Source organism: Myotis nattereri, assembly GCF_964212035.1.
Source record: "Myotis nattereri genome assembly, chromosome: 2".
NCBI classification, from domain to species: domain Eukaryota; kingdom Metazoa; phylum Chordata; class Mammalia; order Chiroptera; family Vespertilionidae; genus Myotis; species Myotis nattereri.
In genome coordinates, this window is record NC_138076.1 from 24012419 (window position 1) to 24039728 (window position 27310).

The 27310-nt window shown below is 37.8% G+C and overlaps 1 protein-coding gene across 1 annotated transcript in view; it reads left to right on the top strand.

Moving 5' to 3' along the window:
* LOC308512643 (disintegrin and metalloproteinase domain-containing protein 32-like) overlaps window positions 1-17515 on the top strand; it is a 99780-nt gene extending 82265 nt beyond the window's left edge. The window contains exons 18-23 of the mRNA XM_081082244.1: window positions 856-949; window positions 4828-4987; window positions 9798-9830; window positions 12776-12814; window positions 16601-16639; window positions 17395-17515. Of these exons, the coding sequence (XP_080938370.1) occupies window positions 856-949; window positions 4828-4987; window positions 9798-9830; window positions 12776-12814; window positions 16601-16631 (357 nt within the window). The 3' untranslated portion in view covers window positions 16632-16639; window positions 17395-17515. The remainder of the gene's footprint in view (window positions 1-855; window positions 950-4827; window positions 4988-9797; window positions 9831-12775; window positions 12815-16600; window positions 16640-17394) is intronic.
* Window positions 17516-27310: the final 9795 nt, after the last annotated feature.

Below are 27310 nucleotides of genomic sequence, written 5' to 3' on the forward strand. Positions count from 1 at the left end.
CCCGCAACCAATGTACATGCCCTTGACCGGAATCGAACCTGGGACCCTTGAATCCGCAGGCCAACGCTCTATCCACTGAGCCAAACCGGTCAGGGCTATTTATATGCTTCCAGTTCTTTGTCTCCCAAATATGTTTTTTCCGGACCTTCTGCAGACTTTACAAAGAGCTTTGTGTAAGTTATTTTTGCAGACAGTTTGTAACCTTGGATACATAATGAACAAACACTTAGCATGAGAATATGGGAATTATTATCAGTATTCACCTATTACGTTAGACGGCTAGCTTGCAAGGTTAGACAGTTAAGTTTTTATCTTTTTCTGTTATTCAAACTAAAAAACAAAGTCATTTTACAGAATAAGAGACTATCTAAAAGTGACAGAGTTTACAGTGACAGAGTTTACAGAACAAGGGACTATCTAACAATAGCAGAGAATTGCAACTAGCAGTTTTTATACAGGATGTAGGTTCCTGTGCTTCAGTACCAGCTGGCCTCTAGCACACCACTGGAAACATCTTCCATTGGAATTAAAGGATGTGTTTTTGAAATTGCACACTAAAATTTCAGGTGAACATTTTAAGATGTTAAATTTTCTTGATGCAAATATTGAGAGCCTTAATTAATAGTTTTATTGAGATGCCATGTGTGTATGTGTATGCCTGTATCTCTCTGTGTGTGCATGTTATTTAGGCTAAGAAATCAAGCATTTGTTTTATAGGCTTGTCTCTCTAAATCAAATAAATAGAATTGCACCAGATAAAAAATACAAAAGTAAGCTTGATGATCCATCTGATAATGTTACTTTTATGAGAGCATATTTTTACATGATCATTTAAAATGTAAAAAATGGTCCTAGGTGTGCACGTCTGAGTTGCAATGCCATTGTGACAGTGGCTGGACCGGTCAAGATTGCAATACGCAGTCCAGACAAGCTCACAGAGAAATAACAGGCAAGTATCTATCTCTTTACAAATCCAGCTAATAAAATTCTCAAATAGCTTATCATGACAAAAACAAAGTTAGATGTTTGACACTTAGGAAGAAATGACTATTTGTAATTGAAAGGTAACTAGGCTTCTTTCAAGAAATGGAAACCAAATATGCCTTCTTAATCTTGCTCTCTTTTTCTAATATTAACTTTCAGATATCATGATTGAAGCTGAGAGTATCTTTTAAATTTTTATTGATTGATATCATTGACTTTCCTCCTTTAAGACTATATTTCAATATTTCCTCCTTTATAATTGATTCTGTGATCTCAGCTATACACTCTGTTACTATGTGTTCATTATAGAAGAAATAAAGTAAATTGAAGATAATTTTTCCTCTGAAGAAGTTTACAGTTTAAATGAGAAAAACCAACAACTTGCTGCTGTAGAGATCCCAGAGGGATGCTAGCACAGTGTTGTATTTGTTCACCAGGACTTTAGTTTCCATTATTCATGCATTGATTTGGCAAATATTTATTGAACTAATATATATTTGGTCCTGGTCATATGGCATGAGGGATGTACAGCAAGTTAAATTAAATCCCTCTCCTCGTGGAGTTTAAATAATGTTTCAGGTACCATACCCAGTGCAAACTAGTTGTAGAATAAGGATTAGGAATCAAGTCTGATTTTTATGCCAGTGCCATTGTAGTAGCAATGGCTCCATGCATAAAAACAGATCCTTAATGTCAAAAAGTCAACAGTCTAATAAAGAAAAATAGGAAATGCACAAATATAGTGAGATTCAGTGGTAACGCATCTGGTAACAATGCATATTTATTGGATAACCTTGCAATTACACCATACCACATTATACGTTATTGAAGGTTTTGGGCCCCACTTAATGGTGTTATAGTGGGATTTTTATGTAGCTGCTGTATAATATAGAATATGTTGCAACTTTCTGGAACTTGGTTTCTATTCATTTAAAAAAATCTTGATTGTTGATATTGTTACAGATGTCACCCCTCTTTTATCCCATTGCCCCCTCCACCTGATTCCCATTCCATCTCAAGCCTTCACTACCCTATTGTCCATAGGTAATGCATATCTTTAATAATAATAAAAGCATAATATGCTAATTAGACTGGATATCCTTTCAGACGAAGGCGGGGTTGAGAGGGAAGCCTGGGTCCCAGGTGCCAGAGGGAAGCCAGTGCTGGCAGCCGGGAAAAGGAAGGCCTACTCTTGCATGAATTTCTTGCATCAGGCCTCTAATATACATATAGTTGTTTGGTTAATCTCTTCCCAGAGCCCCACCCTCTTCCCTCTGAGATTCATCAGCCTGTTCCATGTTTCTATTTTATTCCTCAGATTATTTTGTTTATTAGATTCCTTGTTCATTTATTTTAATTTTTGGATTCAATTGTTAATAGATATGTATTTATTGCCATTTTATTCATGTTTTTAATTCCTCCTCCTCCTCCTCCTTCTCTTCTTGTTCTCCAACTGCTTTTCTCTTGCTGTTTTTACATTCTCTCTTTGTCTTTAACCTTTGTCATTTTACTTTATTTTTTAATATATTTTTATTGATTTCAGAGAGGAAGGGAGAGGGAGAGAGAGAGAGAGAAATATCAATGATGAGAGAGAATAGTTTATCAGCTGCCTCTTGCATACCCCATGCTGGGGATTGAGCCCGCAACCCAGGCATGTGCCCTTGATCAGAATCAAACATCTGGACCTTCAGTCTGCAGGTCAACACTCTATCCTTTGAGCCAAACCAGCTAGGGCCAACCTTTGTCATTTAAATTATGAGGTGTCTTGGTGTGGGCCTGTTAGGATTCCTCTTGTTTGGGACTCTCTGTGCTTCCTTGACTTGTAAATCTATTTCTTTCACTGGTAGGGGAAGTTTTCTGTTATTATTAATTCAAATAGCTTTTCAGTATCTTGCTCTCTTTCTTCTCCTTCTGGTATCCCCATAATGCAAATGTTGGTTTACTTGAAGTTGTCCTAGAGGCTCCTTACACTATCTTCATATTTTTGGATTCTTTTTTCTTTTTGCTCTTCTGTTTGGATGTTTTTTTTGCTTCCTCATAGTCCAAATTGTTGATTTGATTCTCATAATCTTCTATTCTACTGTTGAATCACTGTAAATTATTCTTTATTTAAGTTAGTGTATGCTTAATTTCCGACTAGTTTTTTTCATGTCTTTGAATTCTCACTAAGATCCTTGAAAGTCTTACTAAGTCTCTTCAAGCTCTCATTAAGATACTTGAGCAAACTTATAACCATTGTTTTGAACTGTGTATTTAGTAGTGTGCTTCCATTTCATTAACATTTTTGTCTGGAGATTTCTTCTGTTCTTTCATTTGTGACATGTTTCTTTATCTCTGTATTTTGGCTGTTTCCCTGTGTTTGTTTCTATGTATTAAGTAGAGCTGCAGTGTCTACTGAAATCCATAGAGTGGCCTTGTGTAGTAGGTGTCCTGTAGGGCCCAGTGGCTCAGCCTCCCCAGTTACCTGATCTGGGCACTCTAGGTGCACTCCTGTTTGGGCTGTGAGCATAGTCTTGTTGTAGTTAAGCCTTGATTGCTATTGATGCCACTGGGAGGAACTGCCCTCCAGGCCAATAGGCTGTGAGGACCAGCTGTGACTACAGTGGAAGAGCTGCTGGAACAGAACTTGCTTCAGTGGGGCTTTGGTACTTACTGGGTCTACCCCTTTAGTGTGTTGCTTGTGGGTGTGTAAAGTTGTAATCTGGTATGGTCTGAAGCTGTCCACCAGGTGCACTGGCTCTGGGGCCTCCCAGGAGGTGCAACGTCAGCCACTACCAGGGATCTGCAGATTGTCACCACTTGTGTTGGGTGCGGAAGCGCCCAGGTGAGGGCAAGTTGTCTTGGGCCTCTTACTGAAAGGTATGGGGTATGCTGATACCAGCTGTTGCTTGCTTGAGAGATTTTGGGAAAATCTGAAGCCTGAGCCAGGACTGGCCATTCATATGGAAAAGCCACTGCAAACAGCTTGGATGGAATTGAAAATTGGATGGGGCGGGTCCTCAGGGAATTACCAGGGCAGAGTGAACAGTGTGAGCCAGGCTGTTGGAAACCCAGATATGGCTGCCAATCAGCTCTGCGACAGAAGAGGTCTTAGCACAGGAATAATGGCCCCTGTAAGCACCCCTGTCTGGGAGAAAGTCACCGTGAGTTTTTGCTCTGATGGCAGATAATCCAGTTCCTCCCTGTATGTCCCTGGCTCCTTTTGAGCTGTTGCCCAAGTACTGGAGCTCGGAGGGAGTGAGTCCATGTAAGTTCATGTGCCTGCCCTTTAAGAGGCACTTCCTTGGTCGTGCCATTCAGCCACAATCCCCACTGGTTTTTACAGCCCAAGTCATAGGGACTTCTCTTTCCAGCTCTGGAACCCTGGGATGTGGATCTGGTGTGGCGTTGGGACATCTTGCTCCTTCCAGGAGGCCTCCTCCGCAGCCAAGCAATCCCTTCCTATTAAAAAAATGCCACACATGGGTGTCGGATCAGCCTGTTCTGCATCTCTATCCCTCCAGCCAGTCTTGATGTACTTTTGTCTTTAATCTCTAGTTGTATGACTTCCATCAGGTGGTTCTGAATGATGGTTGTTCTGTGTTTTAGTTGTAATTTGATGTGGTTGTGGGAGGTGGCGTGTTCTGGTGTTTACCTACACTGCCATCTTGGTTCGGAATCTTGGTTTCTATTCTTTTAGAATGAGAGGTAATAGAGATAGTCCAAAGTATTATGATTCTATTATTTTTCCATGTTACTGAATAACAACAAAAATTCAGAACTTTGTAATTATTTTGCTGCAGCTTAAAAGTAAAAGTAGACAGCTTGTTTTTCTCTGATTTTTTAATGTCTTTTTGCTTTTAGATTTAATCATGGAAAGGGATGCTTGGAAATCTGCAAAGAACCGGTGGCTTCTAGGTTTCTACATTACTTTACCTGTTCTGACCATAGCAACCATAACAGCTATTACACTGAATTATCTGAAAAAGCGGTTCAGCAAGGAAGAGGAATCCAGAAGTAGCAAGTAAATTTGTGTTCTGAAGTTAAACTTTATACCACTTGAATCTAGTCAAATGCAAGGCATTATTGTGAGCAGCAACAACACATTTTTTAAGGACTTTTAGTACTACATCAGTATATCATTTAAATGTGTGATAATTTTGAATAGTCGCATTTTAGAGATAAAAGATTTGGGAGTGTAGTTTAAGTAACTATCCAAAGTCATTGCCTTGGTATTTGAGAGAGGAAGAATTCTAATATATCTGTATCTATTTATTTTCAAATACCATAGAAGTTCTCAATGATCTCTGTCACTTTACAGGAGAAACACCAGAGTATTTATTAAAATACAGATTTTGGGGCCTTATCACACATGAAATATTTCAATTTGCATTGCTGTGTCATATAAGAAATAGCTTTAAAATGATTCTCTGGGTACAGTCTTCAGAAGTTGAATTCATAATTTAGTCTGCAGTACATTTTTATTTTTAAAGATAATTCAAACACAAAGACATAGAACAAGGTGCAAATACCCATTTGCCCACCATTAGAAACAAATGCTAATATTTTTCTTATTTCTCTTATGAAATGATCATTACACATACAGCTGCAATCCACTTCTAGTATTTGTTTCCTACCTGCGGGAGACAATCTTTACACGGAAAGTCGTCGTATCTTACATATTTTTACTACATGTGGCTGTATCCATGTGCCATATCTAGACTTATATATTATTTTACATATTTATACTTTTTCATAGATGTATTTTCTAATTCTAATTTTTCTTTTGTGGTTTTCCTTTTAGCATTTTTTATTTTTCATGAGCAGTTTTCTCAGAGGTTTTTCTATTTTGTTAGTAATTTGAAAAATACAGGTTTTGGTTTTGTTGAGATCCCTATACTTTCTTTGTGTTTATTACCCTTAAATTATGCTCTTTTCCTCCTGTGTGCTCTATTTACCTTTCCTGTTTTAATTCTTTGAGTTAAATGCTTTATTTATTACTTTTTAGTCTTTCTTATTTTCTACCATATGTTATAAAAGTTGAAACTTTCTCCTTGTATATAATTTTTTTAGATTAATGAGGGAGGGAGGGAGGGAGGGAGGGAGGGAGAGAGAGAGAGAGAGAGAGAGAGAGAGAGAGAGAGAGAGAGAGATCACTTGTTTCCTGCATGATGCACCTCAATTGGGGATTGGACCTGCAACCTTTTTGTGTATGTGATAATGCTCCAACCAACTCAGCCACACCAACCAGGGTCCTTTGTATATCATTTTATAATTGACATCTAGTTCAAAAAATTAGAAATTTCCAGTATGATTTCCTGTTTAAATCATGACTAAATAGTGTTTTGGTTTTTTTAGTTTCCATTTATGTGATTTATTTTTGTTGCTATAAAAAGTATTTCCATTTTTTTTTTTTTTTACTTATTGGGAGAGACTTGCCCTTGACCTGTTTGTTTGCACAATGTCAGCAGCATGCTTGGTAGCATTGTGGACACTTTCAGTTTTGCCATGGTAACATTTGTGGGGCATTCCTGTATAAGTGTCCATTGCCTCCATGTCTACAATATCACCTTTCTTGTAGATTTGCATGTACATAGCCAAAAGAACAACTCTTTTCTAAATGGCTTAAAGAATGTATAGCAGGTCTCTCTCTCTCTCTCTCTCTCTCTCTCTCTCTCTCTCTCTCTCTCTCTTCCTTTTGTGTTGGAAATGACTGGAATATGGTAATTCCACCTAAAAGGCCCCATTTATTAATTGGGTTGTCTTGTTAGTGAGTCATTCAGATCTTTTAATCATTTTTAAAATGGGCTGTTTGTTTCCCTGTTATTTGATTTGAGTATTTTTCGTATGTTCTGGATACAAGCACTTTATCATTTATGTGATTTGCATATATGTTCCCCTACTCTGAGACTTGTAATTTTCATTCTTTCAAATAGCAAAAGTTTTAAATTTTGATGAAATCCACGGTTCACTTTCTTTTTTTATAGATCATGATTTTGGTGTTGCACTTAGGAAATATTTCCCTAACCAAAATTCATGAAGATTTTCTCCTAAAAATTTTATAGTTTTAGGTTTTGCATTTAGGCTTATGTTCAGTTTGAATTGAGTTTTATATGATTAAAGAGGTATGGATACAATGGGTTTTTCTTTTGCATAAGAATATCCAGTTCTTTTAAGCTTCGTTAAGCACAATTAGAATAGTCACCACTACTGAGGCAATACTCTTTTGAGTAACTGCACAACTCACCATGAATTAGGAGATTTTTCACCTGAGGTGGTGGAAACACAAACTATTCCTGTCTCTATGTGAGCACAGTGGACTGCTCCTTTTCTTCATTTCAAAATCCCACCCCCTCCTCACCCCCCAACCCCCTTCTCTGGCTCGGGTGGTTTCCTCACTTGCACTCAATCATCAGTCTTCTGCTTAAGAGTCAAGAGGGCTCTAACCGGTTTGGCTCAGTGGGCAGAGCATTGGCCTGCGGACTCAGGGGTCCCAGGTTTGATTCCGGTCAAGGGCATGTACCTTGGTTGAGGGCACATCCCCAGTGGGGAGTGTGTAGGAGGCAGCTGGTCGATGTTTCTAACTTCTCTCTATCCCTCTCCCTTCCTCTCTGTAAAAAATCAATAAAATATTTTTTTTTTTAAAAAAGAGTCAAGAGGGACCCTGCACAGTCTTATGAGCTCTTTCCCTTTCTCCTTTTTTTGTGTCCTGTGAATTCTAGCTGCCTTTCCCTTCCTAGACTCCCTATTCTGTTACCTCAAATCAGAGAAACCTCCGGCTTTGCCTACGTCTTCCTTGCTGTGCTACAGACTGGAAATTCTCACCAGGCAATAAGAAGGGTCAAATATAGGTCTCATCTTTTTTATTCCCTTCTCTCAGAGATCACTATACTGCATTAACATATTAAATGTCTAAAATCACAGTTTCATATATCTTGTCAGGATTTCTGGTTGTTTCAGGTGGGAGGGTAAGTTCAGTCTGTTACTCCACCTCGGCCAGAATTGGAAATATGTCTTTATCATTTATAATTGCATATCTCACATTTGTTTTATTTCCTGAAGTTACTCTTTCATTTCATCAACTATTTTTTCATCTGTATCCTGTTTTAGACTTATAGAATCTATTCCTGCAAAGATCTTTATGGATATTCTAAATGTTCTTATCTTAAAGTTTTAAAAATAAATTGTGTTGTATTTCTTCCTCTTTTTAAAAAAATATATTTTTACCAGAGGCCCAGTGCACGAAATTCATGCATGGGTGGGGTCCCTAGGCCTGGCTGGAGATCTGGGCCAATCAAGTTCCCTGCCTCTCCAACCCTCCCTCCTTCCCTTGCTGCCTGTGTCCACCGCCACCCACCCACCTCCCGGTCGTTCCGTTGTAAGGTCGCTTAGGCTTTTATATATATATAGATTGATTTCAGAGAGGGAGAGAGGGAGAGAGCGACTGAAACATCAGTGATGAGAGAGAACCATTGATCAGCTGCAGGGTGGGGATTGCGCCCACAACCCCGGCATGTGCCCTTGACCAGAATCGAACCTGGGACCCCTAAGTCGCAGGCCAAAACTCTATGTGCTGAGCCAAACCAGCAAGGGCTGTGCTGTATGTCTGGGAGTATGACTTTGTTGATTGCTGTGGTTGCTGACACTCATGTTTGGTGGTTTGTAATCACAGACTCTTTTATCCTCAGTGCTGATGATTTTCCCATGAGAGTTCTGCATGCCCTTGTTGAAGACACATACATGCGGGTTGTTCTCTTTTTTCCCTGCGTTTAAAGCAAAACTATTCCTACAATTGCTATGCATGGTGTTCAGGGACTTGTAGTTTGTGAACTAGGATCCCGAAAGTATACTTTTTAAAGGCTTGGGATTCCTTCATTGATGCATTTTTACCATCTATATATCCTCATTTTTTCTACATTCAGAGGTTTGTGTTGCTGTTTTTTTGTTTGTCTGTTTTTTAAATCTTGAGACAAACTTTTTATTTCTTCCCTCCTATGTGCACTTTAAATTTTTTTTTTTAAATTTGTTGCGGTGACATTGGTTAATAACAGTATATAGGTTTCAAATGTATAATTCTATGGTCAGAATTTTTATTATCCCTGTTTCATGGGTGGTATGGTCCTCCTGGCTCCCAGGTTTAATTAAGGTGCTCACTCACAGTTTTATGACATGCAAAGATCTTGGACTTGATTTCTTTCTAAGGAATTAAATCTCTAGACCCAAAGGTGTATCACTGGCTTAGACATCCCTGGAGTCATTCAGTTTTAGCTCCTGTTTATCCTTTGAACTCTATTTTTTATTTTTACTAGCATCAGGAGAAGTCTTTTCTTGTTTTTAATCTCAGCTATGTATTAAATTTTTATGTTTTTTTCAGCACTCCTCTGTGTGAGGAATGGAAAGGACAAATACCTTGCCTGCCTACTCTGCAGCAATGCCTAGAAGTCAGTAGGGGTTTACATTTACCAAGTGTAGCATTTCTTTATCAATAAATACAAAGTTAAAAAGTGAGGTATGAAGGTAAGAATCAGGCATTCAGAATTAAACCTATATTTTGTATTTAGAAGTGACAAGCAAAAAGCAAGGCAAATCTGTGCCCTCTTAACACTCTGCTCACTGTGGGACTGGACATTTGCATTCTTTCTGGATGAGGTATACGGTTAAATAAGGTTATTTATTGGCATCTTTCTTCAGTTACCTTGTACATTATTTTCTTAATTGATAACCAGTCTAGTAAAGAGATAATAATGCTTATAAAATGGCCTCTTATTCATGCAGTAGGCAAACTTTCCTAGGAGTAACTTGAGACATTATTTTCTATGTCTTTCACTTTCCAGATCAGAAGGCAGTGTTCACACATATAGTACCAGGTAAGTAAATTAGAAAGTTTCTTAATATACATTTTAAAAATTAAAAATAAATTAATGATTCACAATTCAGTTCTACATTTTGTTTGAACTCCTGCAGTTGGTGAAGTAATGCCTTGAAACCAGGTTACTAATGTATAAGATTTTACTTTCTGGTAAAAGTCTTTTATTCATTTGGAAGTCTACTTTGAAGAAACAAGAAATAAAATAGCTTACTCTAATAAGAAATAGGATATGTATAATTAATAACAAAGGATGTGTAGTCCTACCTTGGAAATATTGCAGGTTTGGTTTTGATCACTGCAATAAAGTGAATATTGTAATAATGTGAATTTTTTTGTTTCTTTGAGCCCATAAAAGTTACATTTGCATTATATTCTAACCTATTCAGTGTGCTACAGCACTATGTTGTAAAAACCAATGTACGTAATTTAAAATCCTTTCTTGCTAAAAATTGCTAACCATCATCTGATCCTTCAGTGAGTCATGACCTTTTTGCTGGTAGAGGGTCTTGTTTCATTCAGTGTGGATGGCTGCTGACTGCTCAGGGGGGTGGTTGCTGAAGGCGGGGGTGGCTGTGGCAATTCCTTAAAATGAGACAACAATGAAGTTTGACTCATCAGTTGACCCTTTTTTTTTTTTTCCCCACAAATGATTTCTCTGTAACATGTGAGGCTGTTTGATAGCATTTTCCCACAGTCCTTTCAAACCCCATCACTACTTTATCAATTTAGTTTATGTTATCATCTAAATCTGTTGTTGTCACTTCAACAATCTTTACAGCATCATTAGAAGTAGGTTCTCTCTCAAGAAACCACTTTCTTTGCTCAGCCATAAGAAGCAGCTTCTCATCTGCTCAAGTTGTATCATGAGATGGTAGCAGTTCAGTCATATCTTCAGCCCCCACTTCTCATTCTAGTTCTCCTGCCATTTCCACCACACCTGCAGGTGCTTCCTCCGCTGAAGTCATCCTTTGCAAAAAGTTTACAATTTCCTTTGCACAGATCTATCAGAGGAATCACTGTCTATGGCAGCTATAGCCTTACAAAAATCGATTTCTTAAATAATAAGACTTGAATGTTGAAATTGCTCCTTGATCTGTGAGCTGCAGAAAGGATGTAGGGTTAGCAGGCATAAAACCAACACTAATCTTGTTGTCAGGGTTCTTTATCAGCATTCGTAGGTAACCAGATACATTATCAAAAGCAGTAATATTTTGAAGAACATCTTTTTTTTTTTCTTTTCTTGAGCAGTAAGTTTCAACACTGGGCTTGAAATATTTATTAAACCATGTTATAAACAGATGTGGTGTCATCTAAACCTTATTGTTACATTTATGCAGTGAAGGCTAAGTAGATTTAACATGATTCTTAAAAGCCCTAGGTTTTTTTGCAGTGGTAAGTGAGCATGAGCTTCAACTTAAGTCACCAGCTGCCTTAGTCCCTAACAAGAGAGTAAGCCTATTTTTGAAGCTTTGAAACTAGGCAATGACTTTCCCTCCCTAACTATGAAAGTCTTAGATGACATCTTTTAATATAAGGCTGTTTTATTTATCCTGAATTATATTGTTTAGTGTACGGTAGCCACCTTCATCAATTATCTTAGCTAGATCTTCTGGATGACTTGCTACAGTATCTACGTCAGCACTTGCTGCTTCAACTTGCACTTTTATGCTATAGAGATTGCTTCATTCCTTAAACCTCACAAACCTACCTCTCTTAGCTTCAAACTTCTTGTTTAAAGGATTGTGTTCCTTTATTGATCTGTATGGAAATCCTAAGCATTCTTTTGTTGAAGTTTTTCTGTTACCTGTAATTCTTGGGGTATGAATTCTTTAGTTTGCTCTGGCTTGTGAACATTACCTTTTAGTGGGTTTTTTTTTCATTGGTTGTAACGCCATCTTAAGCAGCCAGGATTTTTTCATGATAATTCTTCATATCCTTTTTGTAGAATCTTCCCTGTGGCGATTATCTCATGTTTTATCTTCTTAAGCCATACATTTTTACAGCATTTGTTAGACCTGCAGATAGAGAATTCAGTGGAAGCCTGAATTGATATCCAGAACCTATACTTGTTAAAGACTTAAGGTTCCTGATTCTCTATGTGATATTTTTGTTCATATTCTTAAACCACTTTTTTTTTAAAAGCAATTAGGGCACTTGTGTCTCTAGGTGATCCTTTTCCATCTATACTTCTAAAGAAACTTCCTTGCCACATCCTAAAGACTCATGGTGGAAGCTTTTACCATCCTTGTTTCATGGATGGAATGGCCTTTCATGGCTTCCAAATTTGGAGAAGGTTAGTTGCAGCTTTCCAGGAGGTCTCCATTCATAAGCTAATGTGTACAACGGATTGATGGAACTCTGGAGTCATCCTGCTTTCATTCTTACTTACCTTTGTTCTTTCAAACTATATTAGAAATGTCCCTTTCTTTTTAAAATGTTGGTTGGTATTTTGTGATATTTTTTTCAACATATCTCTATGTGTGGGGTTGGAGGGGTACATACCCTTCAGCCCAGGCTCCCTGATTGTCTAGAAGTCAGTGAGGGTTTTAAATCATGACTTGTAATAATTTGTTCATCAGTAGGTAAAACATTAGGTTAGATCCTGAAGGCTAGAATGAGGCATTCAAGATCAAGCATATGTTCTGTGCTGGGTAGTGATAAGGAGGAAAACAAATGTGTTTATTTCTTCCTTTTTCTAGTTTGGGATTTGAATTTGATATTCATTATTATCTTTTTTATATTGTATTATGAATTTATACATTTTATTAATTGAGAATGTTATTTGCATACCCTAATTTAGTAAGAATTTGAGTTTATTCATTAGTGGTGAATAGTGCTCTAAAAGAGTTAATTCAGGTTATAGAATGGACTGACTTTCATTTTTTAACAAAGGCTGATTTTTAAAAGAATTAACTTAGAACCATTATTTTTACTCTCATTTAGATCCAGATCAGAAAGCAGCAGGCAAACAGATATTGCCAAGTAAGTAAATTAGGGATTATTTCTTAAAACAAGTATGTTGAAAAATAAGATGAACCAATTGATAATTAATTCCTCAGTATTAATTGAGCAGCAAAAATTGGTACAGTACTATACCAAAAAATAACCTATTTATATTTTTCAATCTAGTAGCTAGTGAGTATTTACCTAAATAAATGTCTTCATTTCTCCAGTTTGTTAATGTATATAGAGAGTTTACTCTTGGATGGTTGGTAATGTTTATGGAGCTAACTCATAATTGGGGAAGTTTACTTCTTTTTTGGAGATTCTTCAACTAGAAACTCAATGTGTACACTCATGCATAGCTGAGTGAATGCTTGCTTACCATGGTCACTTAAAAAATTTGCTGAAGAAAAACATCATAAAGGAACAATAATTCCATTTCTCCCATTGCCTCTCAGTATTACAAAGTAGTTATAATTAGATCCCCCTCCACTACCCAAAAGGTGGATATCTCTATGTAATAATACAATAAGTGTTTAATTTCTTACATCTAACAATTTTGGGTTTGGGGTCCTTCAGCAGATATAAGATAGTTGAGAGTTTTCACTCCTCCCCCTCTGATTTAAAAATTCTTTATTTTCTTGGTTAGCGGCTGTTTTATACCTTCTAGATTCCTCCAAAGCCCACTGCTATTCCAGGACACATCCAAATCCACAGACTAAACTTTTTAGGCTGCACATTGGTTGTATAATTCCTCTTATTCCAGAAGAGGTTTCCCTTCATAGGAATGCCTGCTATTCCTGTCCTTTACTTCTCATTTATTACTATGATCTTATTCTCATGGTGACACTTTGCAGTCACGAGTTACTATTACCAAACTAAAAAATAATTTCCATTGTTATGTCCTCTCGGTGCTATGGAGCTATTATGGTGCTCAAACTCAGCAATAAGGTCTCAGTTAGCCTTTTCCTTTCCTTGGGCTTATGTCTTATCATACACTGCCATTTTAGAGGATAAAGGCCATGTTTAGTTTGGTCAGCATTGTGTAGCCAGCATGTAACTGAGTTCTTGGTTAATAGTAAGTGCTTAATAAATATAGTTGACCCTTAAAAACACAGATTTGTACTGTGTGGGTCCAATGTATATGGATTTTTTTCAGTAAACACATAGAATATTATAAATTTATTTTCTCTTCCTTACAATGTTTTCTTAATAATATTTTCTTTCCTCTGGCTTATTATTAGAATACAGTATATAACACATATAAGATACAAAATACTTGTTAATTAACTATTAATGTAATGAGGTTTCTGGTTAACAGTAGGCTATTAGTAGTAAGTTGTTGGGGATTAAAGTTATACCCAGATTTTTGACTGCACAGGGTCAGTCAAAACCCATGTTGTTCAAGGGTTAGTTGTACTTGTTGAATGAATGAATGATTACTTTTGTATCACTCAGTTATAGCACTTTATTTTTTTATATGAGGTCTTCACACGCATAGGCAGCCAAAACAAACAAACAAAAAAAACCACCCACAATGACAAACACACACACACACACACACACACACCTGTATGTCTATAATGTTATAACTGCCTCCATTTCTTCTCTCATTATATCATCTCTCCTAGGAGCCTTATTCACCTACACAGAGTGAGAGATGATAGCATTACCCATAGGAAAATGTTCATTTCAATTGGAGTACAATTTGGAACGTTAATTTACTGGTCTTTCTGGCTTAGTGTGCACAGGGAAACAGTTTTGGGATAATTCTTTTTATTTAAATTTTAATAATGTCACTTGACACTGTTGCTGTGTTTTACTGCCATAGCATCCACTATAGTTTAAGGTTATTTATTTATTTTGGCTTAAGACAACAGAAATTTATTATTTCACAGTTCAGAAGGCTAAAAGTCCAAAACCAAGTTGTCAGCAGGATTGGGTCCTTCTGGAGGCTCTGAGGAAAAATGTACTCCATGCCTTTCTCTCAGCTTCCCGTGGTTGCCAGCAGTCATTGGTTTTCCTGGCTTGCTGCTGCATCACTCCAGGTTTTGCTTTTGTCTTCACATGGCTGTCTTTCCTATGGATCTGTGTGTCTCTACAACTCTACACCTCCCTTTCCTGGTATAATGACCCCAATCATTAGCAGTTAGGGCCCACCCTAATGTAGTATAACCTTACCTTGAAGTTGTTACAGCTGTAAATTCCCTATCTCCAAATAAAGTCACATTCACAAATACCTGGTGTTAGGACTTCAACCTAGCTTTTTTGGGGGACAAAATGTAAAACACAACAATATATATATATATATATATAAAATTTTCCCCAAGTGAAATCAATACCCTGGTTATCATTAGAAACATAAGCCTATAAATTCATAAAACATATAAAAAAACCCAATGTATAAATAAGTATAAAAGATAAATAGGAAATTTCAACATGCAAACTAAGCTTTTTTTCCTTTCACTTTTTGCCTTCTGCTCCCTTACCAAACACAAAGCATGCTTTTCTTCCCACTTAAACTATTTCTGAAAATTTCTCCACAAAAACTCCTAACATATCTTCCAACTACTTACTCATTTATAGTTCACACATTGTTATTTATTGCCAAATTTTAATTTTTTCATCATACAGTATTAGAACCTTCTCATTTATAGATGATCAACATAGTTCTCAAATAGTTGCTATCTTGACCAAGGTCACCAAGATAGTTAATGAAAGAATCAGAAGTAGAATCTAGGTTTTTATTTTATTAAATTTATTGAGGTGACATTGGTTAATAAAGTTATACAGCTTATCATCAGTATATCAACAAATAACAAGTGTTGGCAAAGATGTGGAGAAAAGGGAACCCTCAGGCACTGTTGGTGGGAGTGCAGACTGGTACAGCTACTGCAGAAAGCAGTATGGAGTTACCTCAAAAAATTAAAAATGGAACTGCCTATGACCCAGCAATTCCACTTCTGGGAATATATCTGAAGACACCCCAAACACTAATTGAAAAGAATATATACACCCCTATGTTTATTGAAGCATTATTTACAGTAACCAAGATTTGGAAGCAGACCAAGTATCCATCAGTAGGTGAGTGGGTATAAAAACTGTGGTACATTTACACAATGGAATACTCTTCAGCTGTAATACAGAAGGAAATCTTACTCTTTTGACAGCATGGATGGACCTGGGGATTATTATGCTAAGTGAAATCAGCCAGTCAGAGAAAGGCAAATACCATATGATTTAACTTATATGTGGAATCTAATGAAAAAACAACAACTAACAAACAAAATAGAATCATATTCATAAGTACAGAGAACAGACTGATAGCCATCAGAGGGGAAGAGGATAGGGAGCTGAGCAAAAAAGGTAAAGGAATTAAGCAAAGCAAACAAACAAACAAAAAAAACCCCAAAACACAACCATATAGACACAGACAACAGTATGTTGATTATCAGAGTAAATGGGGGTTGGGGAGGTCAAAGAGGGTAAAGGGGAGATAAATGGTGATGGAAGGATGCGAAGGATAAAACTATACTATCACTGAAGTTTATAACTAATCTGTATTTTCTCTGTCAATTAAACTCAGTCTGTCTTCAATTTATTCTTTTACTTTTTTATTCTCTTTCTTGGGGGTTCTGACATAAGAAGTCTGTGAATATAAAAATAGAAAAGAGGCCCAATAGTTTGATTTCAACACTCGATAATAATTTGTATAAAATATAAATTTGGCTGATATTTCTCTTTCATCAAAATTTTGAAAGGAAAGAAGAAACTTTCATAAACATTGTAAGTTTGTCAGATTGTGTTATTTCCTTATTTATTTAGCTCTGAATCACAGCAAAACACCCAGACCTAAAACACTAGGTGAGTACATTAAGAGATGTCTCAAAATAAATGTTTGAAATTACAATGAAATTCATAATCCACAACTAATTCCTAAGTTATTTATTGGGTAGATGAATTGGAAAAGTAATATATAAAAATAGTCTATTAATCTTTACTAACCTTGAATGGGCATTTAAGTCACTTAGTCTTTTTTCTTTAGTTTCTTAAAGTTCTTTTAAGTTATTTGGGAAGTTGTTCTTGAGGAGAGGATGGAATTAAACTATTGAATGTAATAAGATATAAGATACGTAAATTAGCCTGTAAAATGAATCAGGGCCACTTTATCCATTAGGCACTATAGTCACAATGCATAAGGCCCGTGAGTTCCCAAGTTCCAAAAAAAATTGTCTATAACATGAAAAACAAAAATGATTGCTGCACGATATGGAAAAGTAAAGGTAACATGTATCTAAATTTCTAAAAAATGCCAAGATTAACAGAATGTTAATTCATGAACATTTCATTGTATGTAGGAAAAAATGTTGGATTTTCTCATTCGCAAATACTTCTCATTAAATATGACTTTTCCTTAAAAAAATCTCAGAAAACTGTAGGGTAAGTTATAGCCAAGTAATATCACAAGCAAAATTACAAAAATTCTTTCTAAAATTCTTTTTTTCTGCCATATGAATTTTTTACTTGCCCATACCCCAACTCTTTGTACGTTTTGCAGTGCAAGGGAATTTATTTGCTCTCAGTACTTTAAGCATGTGTGTCTTTGTTCTCTTCCACAGTAACTAGTGATTTCTTCAGAAGCCCATGGATGATACTGAATGTCTCACTGAGAAATAGGAATTCTACCTTCCCTCTCCTAGTCACAGCTGAAGGAAACAATAAACCAAGTGTGGACCAATTTTCCTGCCTGTCTGTTTTTCTCTCTTCCGTCATTTCAGGCCCTTAACTGAAAGTCATCTCAACCAGGCATTCCCATCTACTCCACGCTACCCGAGCTCTTCTCCACAGCTCCCCCACCACCCACTTGGGTTTACTGCCTGAGGCCCCAGATGCTGGGGATTGGCACCAACTGCTCTTATCCAGGAAGGGCTCTGGGTGGTGGGCCTCCTGGTCCTTCTCATTGGATTTGGCTGGCAGCATGCAGGTCTCAGTAAATCCAGATATTTGCCCATCTCACCCATCTCACAACCCAAACCAGGCTTCTGAGAGAGTCGATGTGTTCACTTCGGAGGCTGTACTTGAACCCCCGGGCCTCTTGCTGTACCCACCACCTTTCTCTCCGCTTGGTCACCCACAGGGTAAATGGGTCATTTGCCTGTGTGCCGTAAAGCCCAGTGAAACACAAACAAGGGCTCACAGTAGGGCCATTCAGCTTTCATGGGCCTGGGACTAAAACAAAACTGAATTGGGGCTTTATTCTTAAGTTTGAATTGATCAGAACCTGACATTCTAGGAGAGATGCAGGCCAAAGTCAGCCACTGCCTGTGTTCTGCACAGGGCCACCCAGCCTCAGCTACAAAGAGATATGCAGCTGGTTTGTACTTGTGCTAGTTCTATTCCGGTCAAGGGCACATGCCCAGGTTGCAGGCTCGATCCCCAGTGGGGGCGTGCAGGAGGCAGCCGATCAATAATTCTCTCTCATCATTGATGTTTCTCTCTCTCTCTCCCTCTTCCTTCCTCTCTGAAATCAATGAAAACAATAAAAAATTTATTTATTTTAAAAAACAAATAAATAAATCTTTATTGTTGAAAGTATTATATAGGTCCCCCCCCCCCCCCATTAACCTTTTCCAGCTGGCTCCTGTTCCCCCACTCCTCCCTCAGGGCCTCGCCACCCCATCGTCTATGTCCATGGGTTATGCATATATGCACAACAAGTTCATTGGTTGATCTCTTCCCACCTACCCTCTACTGCCTTGCCTCTGAGGTTCAACAGTTTGTTCATACTTCTATATCTCTGGGTCTATTTTTGATCATCAGTTTATCTGGTTCACTAGATTCCACATATGAGTGAGATCATGTGGTACTTATCTTTCTCTGACTGGTTTATTTCACTCAGCCCACTACATGGGAGAACATATTTGCCAATGATACATCTAATAAGGGGTTAATCTCCAAAATATATAGGGAACTCATACAACTTAGCAAAAGGAAGACAATCCAATTTAAAAATGGGCAAAAGACCTAAATAGACACTTCTCCAAAGTGGACATACAGAAAGTCAAGAGACATTTAAAAAATGCTCACAGTGACTAATCATCTGAGACATGCAAATCAAAATGACAATATCACCTCACACCTGTCAGAATGGCTATCATCAACAAACAAGTGTAGAGATTGTAGGAAAAGGGAACCCTAGTGCACTGCTGGTGGGAATGCGGACTGGTGCAGCCACTGTGGAAAACAGTATGGAGTTTCCTCAAAAAATTAAATAGGGAACTCCCATTTGACCCAGTGATCCCACTTCTAGGAATATATCTTAAGAAACCCCAAAACACTCATCAGAAAGAATGTATGCACCTCTATGCTCATAGCAGCACAATTTACAATAGCTAAGTTTTTAAAACAGCCTAAGTGCCCATCAGCAGATGAGTGGATAAAAAAAGCTGTGGTACATCTACACCATGGAATACTACAAGGCAATAAAAAGGAAAGAACTCTTACCATTTGTAACAGCATGGATGGAACTGGAGAGTTTTCATGAACTTTACTATGTTGTATTTTCATTATTTTTCAGGTCAAAATGTTTTCTAATTTGTACCTTGAAATTAATTGTGCAGAGTGGTTACCCCCAGAGAAGTGAAACTGGGTAGTGGGCAAAGCAGATCTGCATATTTTCATGTTACATAGAAACCATTGCTGGGTACAGAGACGTCTTTTCCACTGTAATCACTTTATTCAGTCTTTTGCTTCTCTATCCAGTTTTCTTCAATACAACACAATACAATACAATACAACACAATACAATACAATACAATATTGATGGACCTTAATTTCATTTTTTATTATTATAAAACATTATTGGAATGAATATCTTGATACATATACCTATGTGCATTTGTAAGTGCAAGTATTTCTGCAAAAATGATACTTGGGCATGGAATTGGTGAGTGAGACGATATGTGCATTTGAAATTTTTTGACTGACACTTTTAATTTTCAATAAAATGTGTTAATACCAGTGGGTTTTGTGAGCCTAATTATACTCAGGTGATTCTTGCCATAACAAATATCTACTTCAAAGTGGCTAGATAGTTTTAAATCTAGCCTATTAATTACCCACCCCCTTCCATTGTTTTTTATTGCCTTATTCAGCATCCTAATATAAGTGCTGACTTTGATTATGTCTCTTGACTTCTGTGGGGTGTTTCCGAACTTTTAAGCTCATCCTCTGATCCTGCATTACTCTATCCCCAAAAAGTCTGATTGCTTATTTAGTAAGAAGGACGTGCAAGGAACATTTAATGGATTATGGTATTAGAAATATGGCAATTCCTTTCCTGATTTTTGGGATTTTTTTTCTGTCAGGAAAAAAATATGCAATACTTGGGAAAATGCAAAAGGATGACTGCACATACTTCCAGTGATATATTTGAGCACAATAGGCCTGCCCAAATTTACCCCGTTTTCCAGGAGAATACACCCTTATGTGACTTCTATTTACTATTGATTAGAATACTGCCACAGTCTCAGCAAAGATAGATGTTAAACATAAGAATACTGATACGTTGCAAATGATTTATGTACAGCAAAGATGTAATAATCTCTGCTCTGTATAAAAATATTTCAAAGGTTCAATTCTATTGCTTTGAAGAACATAAGTTTTATATAATAATTTATCTATTTATCCCCTTATAGCTCACTGTTCTTCAAATAGTCATTGAACCAGCTTTATCATCATACTGATTCTCTGAAGAATAATGAGTTTGTCCTAACCGGTATGGTTCAGTGGATAGAGTGTCGGCCTGTGGGCTGAAGGGTCCCAGGTTCGATTCCGGTCAAGGGCCATGTATCTTGGTTGCGGGCACATCCCCAGTAGGGGGTGTACAGGAGGCAGCTGATCGATGTTTCTCTCTTCTCAATGTTTCTAACTCTCTATCCCTCTCCCTCCCTCTCTGTAAAAAAAAAAAAATCAATAAAATACATTAAAAAAAGAATAATGAGTTTAATATTTGATATATACCCATTATACATTTATGTGAGATTCTTGTTTTTAACATTTTGGAAATTATATTTTGGTTCTTCCAATGAATAGGGAAATTATGTTTCCAGGAAGGTCAGGGATGAGCAAGCAACATGCTTTCAAATGAGGTTCATGATGAGCTGATGGGTAGGTATGAGCAATAAATGAACAGTTATCAGGCAACTTTACTCTGAAAACATATGTAATGATGAATAGCAGGCACACAGGCAGCCACTCCCCATCCGCAGTACAAAGGCCTGAAGTTTCAAGGATTCATATGGGAAGGTAAGCTTCAGCTAGTACTGTAAAATGACTTTTCCAGAAGTTGGTACTGTTGAAGAAAACTGGATAGAGAAGCAAAAGACTGAATAAAGTGATTACAGTGGAAAGGACGTCACTGCCTACAAAAGAACCACTTAACTATATTGTGACATTTTAAGCATGTTAAATATGTATATGTTGTAACCTATCTATCATCTATGTATCTGGGGGCTTTTCAACCTTTAGATGCATCAAAATCATCACTTGCGGCGCCTCATTCCCAGAGATTCTCATTCTGTGGGTTTGGGGAAGGGCCTGAGGTTCTGCATTTCTACAAGCTCTTTGGCGATGCTGACCACCCTTTGAGCAGGCCTGCTGTAGTTAGTTGTCTTTTAGCCGATTGATCAGAGGCTAGAAGCTTTGAGTTGATGCTCACCGTACAAATTTTCTCACTTAAGATATTGGGAAATAACTTTTCATTAGTGTTTTCATCTGTCATATCTAACTAAAGGAATATATTGTCAATGTCAAATGGGGATGCCATTCCCTCTCTAAATTCTAAATTCGATAGCAAGATAGATAAAAGAGGCAGACAAATGTAGATCAAATAATCATTTTTTATTGCTGGTTTAGCTGAGATGAGAATAAGGCTGAGAATATTACTGGCTAAGCTGAAATGGAATATGAAGCTGAGAAATGGAGCTTCTCAAAATTTGCCCCTGAATTAAACTTACACATCCACGCATGCCTCATGAAGGTACAGAAAGGAATTTTGGCCAAAGACCAGGAAAAATTCCCTTCTCTTTATAAAAATTCTCTCCCCTCATCCAATATAAATAGGTTCTTCTTATGAGGCAATGAGGAAAAGTTCAGATTCAGAACATGAGAGAGAACCATCAAGCAGCGGGCTTTCCAACAATTTTTATTTGTTACTCAAGGTATCATTGAATAATCATCAGCTGTTACCCAAATTAATTTCTCAACTTTTTGCTTATACAGTAGTTTTCCTCTTTGTCTGTTTCAAAAGTCCCAGCAGAACTCGAGACCTTTCTCTGTCCTCCCCTCCTCCTTATTGTTCTTCTTTCCCAACCGTCTTGGGAAGGAACACAATTTATTTATACTTAAATTTCCTGTTCACAACCTAATATGTGCTTTTCTACTGACCCAGTGGTGAATGCCCTCTTTATTTTTAATTTATTGGGAGTAACATCTATATATATAAAAGCCTAATATGCAAAGTGTCCCCTTAGGTGTTCAACCGACCGGGAGTTTGCTCGCTCGCTATGATGTGCGCTGAGCACCAGGGGGTGGAACGGAGTAAAGGAAGGCCTTGGCTGGCAGCCGGCATCCAGGGAAGGGAAGCTCCAGCTGGCAGCCAGCAGCCAGCAGCCAGCAGCCACTAGGGACCCTACCTATGCATGAATTTTGTGCACTGGGCCTCTAGTTGATTAATAAGATCATATAAGTTTCAAGTGTACATTTCTACGATACATGATCTGTATACTGCATTGTGTGCCTATCACCCAAAGTCCAGTCATTATATATCACCATATATTTGGCCTCCTTTACCCTTTACTTCCCCGCACCATCTCTTCCCTCTGGTAACCACCACACTGTTGTCTGTGTCTATGGGTTTCAGTTTTATATCCCACATATGAGTGAAATCATATGGTTCTTAGCTCTTTCTGACTTATTTCACTTAGCATGGTATTCTCAAGATCCATTCACATTGTTGTAAATGGTGTTATCTCATCTTTGTTATGGCTGAGTAGTATTCCACTGTATATATGTAGCACATGTTCTTTAGGCAATCAGCTGATGAAGGACACTTTGGTTGTTTCCATGTCTTGGCCACCATGAATAATGCTGAAATGAACATAGGAGCATATATCTTTGCAAATAAATGTTTTTAATTTTTTTTTAGGTAGATACCCAAAAGAGGGATTTCTGGGTCATTGGTAGCTCTATTCTTAATTTTTTGAGGAACCTCCATACTGTTTTCCTTATGAGCAGTACCAACTTACTTTCCTACCAGCATTGAATAAGGGTTGCTTTATCAATGAGTGTCCTCTTATTTTAGGCCTATATTGTCCAAAATGGTAGCCATTACCAAATATGGCCATTAAGCACTTGAAAAGTGGCTGGTCTGATTGAGACTAGTATCAAATACACATCACATTTTGAAAACGTAGTACAAAAAGGAAGGTAAGATGTCAATAATGTTTTGCATTGATTACATGATGAAATATTTTATTTTTTCATTTCATTTCTTTTTATTCTTTAATGTAGCTGTTAGAAAACTTAACACTGAATCTGTGGCTTCTATTATGTGCCTATTTGACAGGATTAATTTATACCCTAGATGACTGACAATATCATCTATTATTAATTCCGATTACAACTTCATCCTCAGGGCACAAAAAAGTGAGGCTCCTCTAGCTATTCAGAGAAATATTACAAAGTAAATAGATTATAAAAATTCTAATGATGAAGGGTATGTGTAAAGACAATATCACTGCCTTGTCTCTTGAGTCTTAAAATACAATCTCGTAGGAATGCCCAAGGTTTGGGTCCTGTGCTCTTCTAGAGACAATGTGTCAAGTGTATCTTCCCTAAAGTAAGCATTTTTTTTAAAAAAAATACATTTTATTGAGTTTTTACAGAGAGGAAGAGAGAGGGATAGAGAGTTAGAAGCATTGGTGAGAGAGAAACATTGATCAACTGCCTCCTGCACACTCCCCACTGGGGATGTGCCCGCAACCAAGGTACATGCCCTTGACCAGAATAGAACCTGGGACCCTTGACTCCGAAGGCTGATGCTCTTTCCACTGCGCCAAACCGTTAGGGCTAAAGTAAGCAGTTTTATATGAGAGATGAGAGAGAGAGAGAGAGAGAGAGAGAGAGAGAGAGAGAGAGAGAGAGACAGAGACAGAGAAACTAAGAGATTTGCCTGCTAATGAGAAGTTTCACAAGGTTCCTGAGCATGTTCTACTCAATTATTCTTTATCTATTAGAAACAAATGTATAGGATATTCTCTAAGGCAGAATAGAGTCTTAAATCTGCCATTATCCAAGGCAAAATAAACACAAGCTGGTATTTGGCATATAAATCCAGAACAGGTGAAATGATAAGAACCCTAGGCTGACAGGCAAAGGGGCATTTATAATATAGAGATCACCATTTATCACATTTAAACTGGTTGCTGTTTAATATATTTGCTTTGTTGCTAGCTTTATTTAATTTCCAACTCTATGACTTCTCCACCTGTGTTAACTCTCTATACAGTATTCAGAATAAAATTTCCCATTTTAGCATGATCTAGTACACACCAATAAGGTAGGTGTCAATTCACCCCATCCTAGTAGATCTAGGTCTAAGACTGATACTCCTGCCTCTCATAAGTTTTGATCCCAAAATGGTATATTTTGTTTTTATGTTCATTAATTCTTTCCTCTGTATTCTCGATTCTACTGTCGAACTCATCCAGTGAGTTTTTTTAAATTTATTTTGCTAATATATTTTTCCAATTCAAAAATTTCCGTGTAGTTCTGCTTTGCAGCTTTTAGTTCTTTGCTGAGACTTTCTATTTCTTCAGTTGGTTTCAAGTGGTTCTTAATTTCCCATTGAAGCTTTTTATAATAGCTTTCTTAAACTCTTCCTCAGATTAATTCCCACATCTCTCCATGTCATCTTGCGGCAGTTTATTGTGTTTTCTCATTCAGTTCAAGATTTTCTTGTATTTGGTTTGACACTTGGATTTTACTTTTTGAGACTCTTAAGTTTCCTCCAGCACTTCCAATGGCATTGTGGGTAGGTGAGAAACGTCCATCTTCCCACTTGGTCTTCTCTGAGACCACCCTGATACTTTGGGGGGAGTGGTTTCTTGTTCTAGCCAGCAGGGTGGATCTAGGCTCTCTACCCTGCCTCTGCTGGTGGGGTTGTGTTTTTCCCTGTGGCTCAGAGGGAAATTGTCGAAGTCTACTGTCTTGTTAGATTGCTCCTGCTGTGGTCCTTTGGCTAGGGAAAGGAGGCTTTTCTTGGAGATTATGATGTTTTGTCTGCTCCTGTTGATTTTTCCAAGTCACTGGCTCCTTTAGCACCCAGCCTGGGATATATGAGGCAAAGGGAAACTCGAGCTCATGGCCATTTTGTGACATAAAGAAGTAAAAACGAGGGCCTGCATGATTACAGTGTGGCAATAATAATGGGATATATTAAATGAGGTTTTTTTGAAGTGTCTCTATTTGAGCAGGGATTGTATGGGGTTTCCTGCATGCAATAGCTGTCCAATCATGGCATATCCAACAATTCGATTTAGAAAAGTCACAATGTTTGCAGCGGTTTTTGCAAATATGTGCATTTTGCCTGTTTGGCCGGCCTGAAAATATAATAGGTGGAAAATTGTCTGCTATGAGTAATTTGAGCATTTTTATCTTTATTCCTCCTCCTCGCTGTAACTAGAAATTACTTCAAAAATCATGGACCTAAGTAAACAATACAAACACAAGCCTCACTAAGCACCACCCGAATCTGAGAATTATGAATCACCCCGCCTTTCCTTCCTTAACAATACACTGAATGTGAGCGAATGCTGTCAGTCTTCCCTGAGCCCTCGCCTGCCCACCGGCTTTATGCCAGCTCACCTCCCAAGCAGCTCGCCCAGGTTTTCTTTAAAAAAAAAAAAAAAATATATATATATATATATATATATATATATATATATATATATATATATATATTATTGCTGATAGCATTACAGGTATCTCCCATTTCCTATTCCCTCCCTCCCTCTTTCCCACCTTCCGCTCACCAACCTCCCCTCGGCCCCACCCCCACAACCCCACAACCCCCGCCCGCTTTTTCCTTCTCCCACGGAGCCACTGCTGCCCTCCCCCTCCAGTTTCGCGCATCTCCTGCTTCTGCGCGAGCTGCCCCTTTACTGGACGCAACGCCTCAACTGCTGTTATTCGGCCAGCGGGACTCCTAGAGAACGGAGTCATGTTCTCTCTTCTGGTCCTTCTCATGGGACTTGCTGGTCTGCAGGCAGGCCTCAGTAAGTCCAGACCGTGTTCATCCCCCACCCCAGGCTTTGGAGGGGACTTGGTTCGCTTAGCGGGGCCTGTACATTTTGGGTCCAGCTTCTAGGCTGGACCTTACCCAGGCCCCTCTCCTGCCCCACCCATTTTCTCCTTGCCCTTTGCTTCAGGGTCTTGAGCCAAAAAGGCAAAGAGCCAGCCTCTGGGCAGAAAACCTTTCACTTCTCTGGAATGGTTTCCTTTTCTGTGAAATATGTGGTCTTTTCCACATTCAGAGTTCTGCTGTTGTAGAAATGATTGCATCACCATAAAGAAGGTATTTAATCTAGGATTTTTTTTCTGATTGACTGACCGCTGTCCTCAGCCTGCTCCCCTGAAGATTGTGGGTCACCCTTGCATTCAATATTCAGTCTTCTCCCTGCAAGATCCCTCTTTTTCGATATACCTGTCCTCCCATTTCCACACTTTTGCAACATAGTAACACTGTGTTTGTTACTCAGTGCTGCTTAGTCAAATTCTTAAACTGCCTAACGAGGGGTGTGTGTGCGGACAGACAAAGATAAAATAAAAACTTGAGATCTTGGCAAGGGTTAAGAAATTTGTAGGTAAGAGTGACCAGAAAGACAGTGGAAAGGAAAAGTAGATGCATAGATTATACAATAATTTTTTGGTAATGTAGAGAGACAAATGGAGAACTGGATTTTAGAAATTGATCATGTAAAATCAGGTACCAAAGTAACTTTGCTTATTTTTATTTTAGATCATCATAAAACATTTCTGCAGAGCACGGTCCCTGAAAAGATTTCATCCACTGACACAGAAAGAGATCCAGAAAATAATGTAATGGGAAATGATATTTTTATATCTTAAATTGTGTTGTTTCTAATGTGAAGACCAGCACTGCGGAACAAAGAGCATTTTTTTTAATGTGTATGAATGTGTGTGACTCCATGTTCGTGTGTTTCTGTTGAGGATGAAGGATTTTAAGGATAAGAGCCACCAGGGCCAGACTAGGGAGAGGCGAGCAAAGTGCTTGACTCAGGCACAACATTTAAGGGGTTGGCAAAAAGCTAGGGATATTAAAGCAGAGGTTAAGCTGAAGTGAATGAGGTGAGTCAGGATCAGATGTCTTTCTTTAAAATGCTGATATTTTGTTTACCATGTATTTTTTGCATTAATTTTGATAATTTAAAATATTGCATTCAAATAGTATTT